This window comes from Salvia hispanica, chromosome 6 (genome assembly GCF_029641045.1).
Source record: "Salvia hispanica isolate PSC_SH4W2 chromosome 6, Shi_PSC_v1, whole genome shotgun sequence".
In the NCBI taxonomy this organism is placed as follows: Eukaryota; Viridiplantae; Streptophyta; class Magnoliopsida; order Lamiales; family Lamiaceae; genus Salvia; species Salvia hispanica.
Window position 1 is genome coordinate 31,354,311 of NC_142697.1, and position 9,913 is coordinate 31,364,223.

General features: G+C 35.4%; 1 protein-coding gene across 1 annotated transcript; it reads right to left on the reverse strand.

Moving 5' to 3' along the window:
- Positions 1 to 5,471: 5,471 nt before the first annotated feature.
- On the reverse strand, positions 5,472 to 9,449 carry LOC148923569 (putative serine/threonine-protein kinase PBL23). Its single transcript, XM_089060117.1, has 11 exons — positions 9,180 to 9,449; positions 8,856 to 9,035; positions 8,155 to 8,294; positions 7,907 to 8,004; positions 7,492 to 7,760; positions 6,966 to 7,400; positions 6,715 to 6,875; positions 6,485 to 6,567; positions 6,235 to 6,382; positions 5,933 to 6,082; positions 5,472 to 5,807 (listed from the first exon to the last, which is right to left on the reverse strand). Exons 2-11 carry the CDS (start codon positions 9,031 to 9,033, stop codon positions 5,739 to 5,741), a joined length of 1,731 nt encoding a protein of 576 aa, XP_088916243.1. The 5' UTR covers positions 9,034 to 9,035; positions 9,180 to 9,449; the 3' UTR covers positions 5,472 to 5,738.
- Positions 9,450 to 9,913: the final 464 nt, after the last annotated feature.

The window sequence follows — 9,913 nt, forward strand, 5'->3', positions numbered from 1 at the left end:
CCGCTCCCAGAACATGATCTCAGTCTGGTAGTTGCTGCGCTCCGCGTTCTGCGTCGTGTCCGCCCAGCAGTTGGCTATCAGCTCGGACTCTTCCAGAGTGTAAGTAGTCCTTACCCGCTTCGGCCTCTCATCGGAAGCCGTATCAGTCGCAGCCGTCGACGCCGGCGCCTTCCCCTTTCTGCTCCTAGAAGGCGGCTCGGCGGGCGTTTCTTCCACCTCGTAGTCGTCCGTGCTGAGTGTCGGATCCGTTGTGTACGTCGCGTCCTGAGATCCTTCGTCGCATGGGGTTGATCCAGGGGTGTCGAACAACGATGTGACTATCTGGGGGCGATACACATCGTCAGCTGGAGAGGGCATGCTGAGGGCAGACTGGAAGTACGGAGAAAGTCTGCGCACCGGAGGAGTCTGCAATGGGGACGGACCCGCATATGGATATTGGCCGGGAGGAGAACCCATCGACAACAACGAGTTCATCCACTGCAGATTTGTTTCATCAGTGGGGTTGGGAATTTGCGGACTCGGCTCTTTGCCCTTATCTTTTCGGGAATTTTTCCTACTTGAACTCATAATTTTGAAGATTGAAGATTGAAGATTGAGATAATGAGACTGAAAAATTGAGAGAATGAAGATTGTGTGTGATGAATGGAGGAGGAGGAGGAGAAGGAGGAATTATATATAGGTTTGGAATATAGCCGTTGGAAGGAAAAAACAAAAAAAAAAAAAAACTCCGAAAAATCGCCGAATCGCGCCTACAGTGGGCGCCGATGATTCGGCGATAAATCGGCGATGCAACGGGAGCCGGCGTTAATTCGGTAGAATTAACGCCGAAAAAACGCCGAAACACTCCCAACGGTCGGCGATAACTCGGCGATTTTTGGCGAAAAATCACCGAGTGTTATCGTCGGATCATTGGGAATGCTCTTGGTCTAACCAATTTGGGACACTATTTTTCTCAATTATTTCATTTAGGGAATGTAACAAGTTGTATTGAATTTAAAAATAAAAAAATTGAACTGATTATTTGAAAAATCGAAAATTGAACTGAACTTTATCAAATAATTTCGATTAACATTAGTACATAGTTGTGTTTATTCGGTTTTGGTCAAGTTCTTACAAAAAATTTAAAAAATAAAAACACGATTATAGTAGTTGATTTGGTATTTTGCGACCGAACATACCAAATTAAAACGAAATACATTTGTATATGTGTTATTATATAGACGTATACACACTATTGAAAATGACCAATTTTATTCGAAATAAAATTAAAATATAAAATTTTCAAGAAATCAAATTAATCAAAATAACTTGGATTACAAATTCTAAATTCGTTAGGTAGTATAACTTTTATTCGACTGTTAAGTAAAATACTATATACTGAGCAATTAAGACTTCAACGAGGCAGTTTCAAAATAACAATCAAATTCCAAACATCGTATTCACAAAAAAAAGGAGGATTCTTGACAATAAAAAATTTAAAATAGAAAGCAAGATTCTTGGTACTGAAACATGCTTGTATATACTCCCTTCGTCCGGCGTTAGGAGTTCCAGTCAGTTGCTTGTATATACTCCCTCCGTTCGGCGTTAGGAGTCCCAGTCACTTTTGCACATTCATTTTGTAAAAATGATAATAAGTAGTTAAAGTGGATAAATAGTTAAGTAAGAGAGAGAATAATGTTGACAAGAGTCTTCTTATCATTATTCTCTCTCCTACTTTACAATTTCTCCAATTTAATTATTTATTATCATTTTTATAAAACAAGAGTGCAAAAGTGAACAGGACTTCTAATGGCGGAAGGAGGGAGTATATTGCTTTCCATTATTCCTGGGAAAATAATAAGGTTGGACATTAATTTAGGTTTTAGTGGGATCCATCATCTTCTAATTTTCTTCCTCTTTCATATTTTAGTGTAACATTATTTTTTATATAAAGAGAGAGGCTGTGTGTGTGTGTGTGTGTTATCTATCAATTCAAGTTAGCATAATTAGTTTGAACCACAAGCACTGGAATCATATTCCAGCTTAAGATTTACTGCATCCACCATTAGAAAAACAAACAAACGGAACTCTAACAAATTAATGACAATATATGCTTTAATTCATACTTTATGTTCATTATTTTTTTCCATGTATGTATATTAATTACATGCTTTTTTATGTGCTGTCCTAAATTATAACTAACTCTAATACTGGATCATGAGACTTCCCCCATTAATGCATGTGCATCAACATATGAGAATTACACTTTTTTATCAAAGAAAGAAGTCAACATACACTAAAATAACTATTACTCATTAGGGCTTCTGTAGGGCTAGTATATCTCAAACCATGATAATATGCTTTCTAGTTTCTACAATAAATAGACCTCACAGTAGGGACTTTAATTCCTATGTAGAAAACAACTGTAATAGTACAATGATTTAAATAATCCAACTTATCAATATGATCTTTGTTCCTACTTGATCTCAATATTGTCTTCCTTTACACATTATTAAAGTCCAATAAATCAATTGTATGAATATGAATTCTTTTTTCCCTACTAATTAGTACTCCCTCTGTCCCATTAGAAATGCAACGTTTTCCTTTTTGGGTTGTCCCACTAAAAATGAAACGTTTCCTAAAATGGAAACATCACTCTCTCTACTTTTTTCTCTCTTACTTTACTCTCTCTTCATTAACTCACAAAACAACACTGCTTAAAATCCCGTGCCGGAAACCAAATGTTTCATATTTATTGGGACGGAGGGAGTATGCATTATTAAAGTCCCACAAACCAATTTTATATTAATTTTAGGCCGAAAGTGATTATACCTCTGTCCCACATTAAGTGTCATATTTTGTCATTTCGGTCCATCTCACAACAAGAGTCTCATTCACTTTTACAATAAATGGTAAGTAGACCTCACATTCGACAAACCAATTTTACTCACATTTTATTATAAAACTAATATATATATAAGTGGGACTTATAATCCACTAACTTATTCAACGCATTTTTCTTTATATTTCTTAAAACCTGCGTCCACGTTAAATGTGACACTTGATGTGGGAAGGAGGTAGTACATGAAGTCGAAAAGCATATAATTGACAATTGGAGATGGCATGTGGTTATCAATGTGAACGAAATTATATCATTTAACATTTCAAGTGAATACACAAATGGAGGCTCATAATATGGTTTTGCGATATTTTTACCTCATTTAGTAAAAAATAAATATAATAATAATTTATTGGACAGTGATTGTCACAGCCACATTTTCAAGCTAAATCTATGTATTCACCTCAAACGTGAAAAAAATATTGTTTGTCCAACCATATAATTTGGGCTATGAAATCAAAGTCCTGTCATAATCTATCTTGTCGCAACTAACAAGTAGAGCTGGATCAATGCATATAATCTAGAATTTTAACTTTTTATGTAATTACATTTGATGTAAATGTATCTAATATTAAGGAGTATTTAATTCGATAACAGTGATGGATCACTGCCTAAAAATATTAGTGATTGATGAATGAGGATAGGTCCCTCTCATCTCGATAATTTTGTCTTCATTTCTTTCCATTTGATGAAAAACTACAAAAAATTTGTTTTAGAAAATTGTCTAGTTAAGATTACAACATAGGTTATTTTGCTTTACAAGTTAATGCCATCTTAGTATGGGGTGGGAATACGGCTATCCGTGGATATCTGACTCAAAAAAACCGGGTACCCAAATCCGAAAAATCATCTAAATGTCTATCCAAAACCCGATCCGATATATTTTCGGGTACTCTAATACCCGCCCCGGGTATTCATACCCGACGTATCGGGTACCCAAATACCCGACTCTTTACATGCGTTAATAACTAATAAAAAAATTTAACTTTTATATATTAATATAAATATAGAAATATTTAAATTGACTAATATTTTTAATGTTGCATTTATTTGGTAGTATAAAACTAAAAAAATTGGTCACTATTATTTTAAAGTATACGATTATATTTATGGGAATTGGTTATGTAATACTCCCTCCGTTCCGCTTTAGCAATCCCATTGACTTTTCTGCCCTATTTTTGTAAAAATGATAAAAAAATAGTTAAAGAGGAGAAATAGTAAATTAAGAGATAGAATAATATAGAGAAGAGTCTTATCTATATTATTGTCTCTCTTACTTTACCATTTCTCCACTTTAACTATTTTTTATCATTTTTATAAAAAGAGGGCAGACAAGTTAATGGGACTGCTAAAGTGGGACGGAGGGAGTATGTAAGTAAAATAATAAAAGTTGTGCATTTAATTATACTGTAGAAGCAACCGATAATATAATTCAAAAGTCAAAATAATTATTCCAAAGGATGAATGGATGTGAGAGTTTGGAGAAGCCGTGACCTAGAGTAAGAGAGATTGACTTATTTATATAAGTTTAGAGTAAGTTAACATAGTAAGTTGTAATTCGTAAATAAATTAGCCCAGCTCTTGAAGCCCAAAATAGATAAACCAAATTTAAAAAATTCTTTGAATAATAAATTGGATATTCGGGTAATACCCAATACCCATTCGGATTATCCGATACCCGATTTATCTTAAATTTCAATATCCAATCCCATACCCAATCCCATAAAATTGAATATTGGATATCCAATACTCGGCGGGTATCGGATTAGGTATGGGTAAACAAAATACCCAATTTCCGTATTTCCACCCCTATTAGTAATCAATAACTAAACAGCTGAACTACATATTTGACAAAGGGCTAAACTTAAACTAATCCAATTGTTCTATCTAATTATTACAATAATGCAATTTGTTTATGTGGTTATATTGCAGCAAGTTGCTCCGTTCTTTACACGTGTATAAATTTCTAATTCTGAGAGTTTTTGAATCATTAAAAGTAGTCCTATAATGTTATTATTAGATGTTCAAAAATAATGATTTTTTAAACTTTTTCCAATATTTGTGTTTTTATACAGAATATATACTATATTATATTATAAAAAAAATTTACACCAATTTATATTATACTATATGAATTTGAATATGCATTATACATAATTCTAGTAATAAATTTCAAAATAACCAAGCTAGAATCTAAGTCTTCTTATTGTTATCTAACAAAGTAATGATTCAGACTTTATATTGTCTATATTATGAGCACCGCATGTAGAAGTTGATTCAATTGAGAATATGTAACAAGTTAATTTTGCAGAGAATCGAGAATTCTCTGTTACCAAAATTATGAGTGTTTACATATTTTTTTTTTCGTGACGAAACAAATTATTGTATATATTGAAGAGTGATCCATACGAATTAATTATTGTAAATATTGATGAGTAATCCCTACGAATAAAATTCAACAATTATTAGGACTCTTTATATAAGTGCAATTCTATTCATAGCAAAAAATACAATAAATGAACGAGAATAATGTCGTCAAAATTTGGCAATTAAAACATGTAGATTAATATTAAACTCATTAGAAAACAGTATACGTTCCGGAAAGATTACTTTTATAATTACTTAATAATTAAGATGCATTTTTTAAAAAACAATTTTTTCAATATGCATATTAAAAAACTAACCTTTTTCCTACTCCCTTTCTAATATTAGTATGTACCTAGAAACATTGAAACAGATTCACAGAAACCTAGTTGATCAAAGCCAACAACATAAGAGCTAGAAAATGTATGCATAGGCAGCAGTTGTGGCGTCGAACAACGGCCTAGCAGACGTGCTTCCATCACGGCATCACCTCTTATTAGTGTGGTATAAACTGCTCTGTCAAGTGGCTAAAATGATCAATATCCCCCTCAAGAAGGTGCAGCACCTGCAACCATCATCATGTAGTGAAACATAGTAGCTTCGAACGTAGAAAGAGCTTAATCGTACGGACAAACGAAAGAAATGGTGCGATTACATTTACAACATGTAGAAGAGTTGCAAAAGAGTTACCTCTCCCATTGATGGCCGCCTCTCAGGTTCAGTTTGGAGACATAAATATGCTGTTTTCGCCATCCTGTAAAGCTCGTATGTGTTGTACGTTTCACCGAGACAAGGATCAACAAGCTCGTGTAATGCAAGTCTCTCGATTAGAGGTAATGCCTGGTAATGCCATGATGGGAGTCTTTAGATCATGTGTCTAGCTTTTATTCTTTCCTTTTTCTTTTAAATGATGTTAGTCTTTGGAAATGGAGAGTGGCAGTTACAAATCAATTTCTACAGGAATAAGATGCAAATTTGTTTCCTGAACATACCCATTGTCTAAGTGATGGTTGCTGGTCTGCTCTCTTGGAATCCACTGCCTTGCGTCCAGAAATCAGTTGTATCAGAACAATACCGTATGAATAAACATCTGTCTGTACCGAGGCAATTCCGTTCTCTGCATACTCTGGTGCACAATACCTAAAGTACAAGGCAAGAAAGAACACCTTAACATCAAGTGCCAGGGACATATCAATATATCATATGCATGCAGTTTTTACATAATACGCAGCTCGTACACACCCGAGAGTTCCTAGAATTCTTGTTTGTATTTCACCGTTTTCATCCTCGTCAGTCTTCCACTTTGCGAGGCCAAAGTCTCCCAGCTAATTATAAAGAATGTCAACAGAAATTAGAAGAGAGCAGAGGTGTGAAATTCTGACAGACACTGTGAGAATTTAACAAAGGGACAAAGTCTAAACTAATTAAAGCATTCACTAATGCAGTTAAATATATCGAGTCTTAGAACTTACCATAGGGACAAAGTCACAAGTCAGCAGTATATTTCCTGGTCTCAAGTTCCGGTGAATTATAGGACTTGCCCGACACTCTTCGTGTAAAAAGCGCAACCCTTTGGCAGTTCCAATGGCAATAGCATGTCGTTGGTGCCATTCCAAAACATGATTCGTATTTTCTGTAAACATTCCACAAGTTGGGCATGGATGATAATGATCATAGCAAACAAGTAGCTACTGAACTTCTTTTATACAGTAAATTCGCTCACCGAATAAATGCCATTCCAGTGATTTATTGCAGATGTACGCGTAGACTAAGATATTAAGGTTTTCCTTGCAGCAATAACCAAGAAGCATCATGATGTTCTTGTGGCGTGCAAAGCTGAGGACGAATATTTCAGAATGAAATTCCGAAAACCCTTGTCTACTTGCTTCCTTTCGCACCTTTGCAGCGATACGCTGCCCATCCTTAAGTTCACCTTTATATACATGACCATATCCACCTTCACCTAGTAAATTATCAGGTGAAAAATTGTTGGTTGCAGCCTGAATCTCAGGATAACTATATCTCACTACGTCCAGATCCGTATTCAATCCACAAGTAACACAGAGCACAGGTACATCAAAGTATCTATTTCGACTCGGCCTTCTCTTTTGATTTGAGATTATTGGGGCATAATATTCCATAATCTGTCTAGTATTACCTGTGTCCAACATTACAATCAGGATTCTAATGCAAATGTCGAAGAAAACTTCTACGTGCACCTTGAAAATATGTGCAAGAGATCCTCTAACCTGAGTCCTCTTGCTTGGGAGCTGGCCTCTCACTTTGGGAGACAATGCTCTCCTCCTTGGAATTTAAAGTGGATGAAGATGGCCAGATACTAGCCATATCAGAGCTTTCCATAGATCCATGATAGTTCATAGTATTGACTAGCTGCTCATTCTCAGCTGCTTTATTGGAATACCCATCTATCAAAATTTTCAGCGAAAAGTTATCAAGCACAATGGCAGCCTTGCAAGGAATGTGTTTGAGGTAGTACCTCAATTCCTTTCTTAGAGGCCTGTCAGTGAAATATTATCATCTATCCAAGTATAAACCAGTAGTTTTTGAAACACCAATACAAACATATAACATAGAACTTCTTACAAAAAAACAGAATATATCCATTACTCCATATACCATTCAAATATGAAAAGCAAATTGTACCTATCAAATATAACCCAGGCTGCATTAGAAGCAGCTACTTCATTTATGATAGCCTTCCTTAGTGGAGTTCCAGCAGTGATCTTAACCTCAATGTCAACCTGCACGTAGAGGCTCTGAGTCACAATGAAAAAGAGAATACTCGACTATTAGAGAAATAATGCTACTGAAAATGTGGTATAGTCTAGGAGACTGCTTGCTACTGGGATTGCATTTTAACTAGGAGAAACAAGATGGTATGAATATATTACCCTTTCTCCTTCACATTGTTCAGCACTGTACTGGAGCATGCTCACATACATATCGACCTTTTTCGAGACTTCTTCTTCCACTGCACGGTCATGCGTTGTTCCAAGGAAATTCTCAGGAGCCACTTCCGTAAAATAACCCACTGCAAATTAAAAAGCAATAAATTGACAAACAATTTCATGTTTCATGTTTACATCGTTTCCATATTCAGTCCTCAATTTATAGTTTCATCTCTAGTGCTACTAGCAAATTGAGAGCAAGCTGTTTCAGCACGTTAAAACGGTCACTGCAAAGAAAAACTCGCTCGAGCAGGTGGCAAGTAATGCTACTAACAATCATGGTTATATAAGCATATCATAAACAACTTAGCCCTTTAGATACATGAAATATCACTTCATTTCTCAGAAATCACAAGTTGACACATCCATATAGCATCCTTCATATGTAAACAACTCAACAACAAAAAACAAAAAAACCCTAACTCCAAACCATCACAAACAGAGAGGTGAAAAGTGCAACGCACTAAAAAATGCACTTAGCTACATGAAATATGACTTCATTTCACAGAAATTACAAGTTGACACATCCCTATAGCATCCTTCATAGCAAACAAACATTACAAGAAGCCATGTAAACAACTCAGCAACAAAAAATAAAAAATCTAAACAGAGCTCTGAAAAGTGCACTAAAACAGCAGACTTACTGGGATGCAAGACTCTATGAAGCACCCCAAACACCCTAATTGTATCTCCGGGATGCACGATGCCGCCGCACATCCGGATTTGACGAATCGTCTTACTAAACTCATGAATACTCCGATCTTTAGTGGAATCACACACAATCAAAATCCGCGAAGGCGTCTCTCTGTAACTGCTTTCCATATCTGAAAAAAATGTGCTTAAATCAGAAAATTCGAGCTAACAAATCTATTCTACTCAATGCTAGGGCTAACAAATCAGAAATAGCAAAATCACGTTGAGAGCGAGAGTCACCCAATCAAATGCGATGGAGCGAGTGGATAATTTACCTGATAATGGATAATCGGAAACATTTCTGTTTAAATCGGAAAAAATGATGGAATATGTGACGAATGTCTGGGGAGAAAATCCTAGGAATATTCAGCATTGGCTTTGGTATTGGAGTTCGTATGCGGAAGAGACAAAGCAGTAGACTGTTTGTTCTGGTTTTCGTCCAATTTCAAACGATACAGAGAATTACCGCACGAGGATAACGATGACGCGCATAAATCGAGAAATTGAACCTCTTCGTTGGCTTAGACTGCTTGTTACCATATTCTAATAATCCACTGATGATTAGACAGGGTTAGTATTATTTTTTTAATTCTTTTATTTTTATTCTTTTATATTTTCTTATCTGCAGCCTGTGGGAGTGGGGTTGATGATTGTTGGACGGCATGCACGCCCTCTCTAATCTAAAGTACATTTTCAATAAGATGTTGTCAATTCTTATTGTTTTCGTGTTTTTTTCGGTTCTATCGAGAAGCTTGATAAAGACACGATAATGTCGGGTAAGATTTGTCTTGGATTCGGATAATCCATTAATAATTATTATTCCTATTTATTATTTTAAATCTTTTTATTTTTATTCTTTTATAAGAATTAAAACTAAGATATCATTTTTTTACTTTTCATGTGTAGTCTTAGGTTACAAGTCGGATTCAAGTCGTTATCGTGTCATATCGTGGTCCATGCCATGTCAACACGAATCGAATCATATTGCTAGGAGATTAATGTTGCATGC

Bases quoted from the DNA above. Each gene is read 5' to 3' on its own strand.
- LOC148923569 (XM_089060117.1), bottom strand. From the start codon at position 9,033: ATGGAAAGCAGTTACAGAGAGACGCCTTCGCGGATTTTGATTGTGTGT. The intron at 8,295-8,855 runs GTAAGTCTGCTG...TTTAATTTGCAG, and splicing joins TCATAGAGTCTTGCATCCCA to TGGGTTATTTTACGGAAGTG. The intron at 5,808-5,932 runs GTAACTCTTTTG...TGATGGTTGCAG, and splicing joins GGCGGCCATCAATGGGAGAG to GTGCTGCACCTTCTTGAGGG.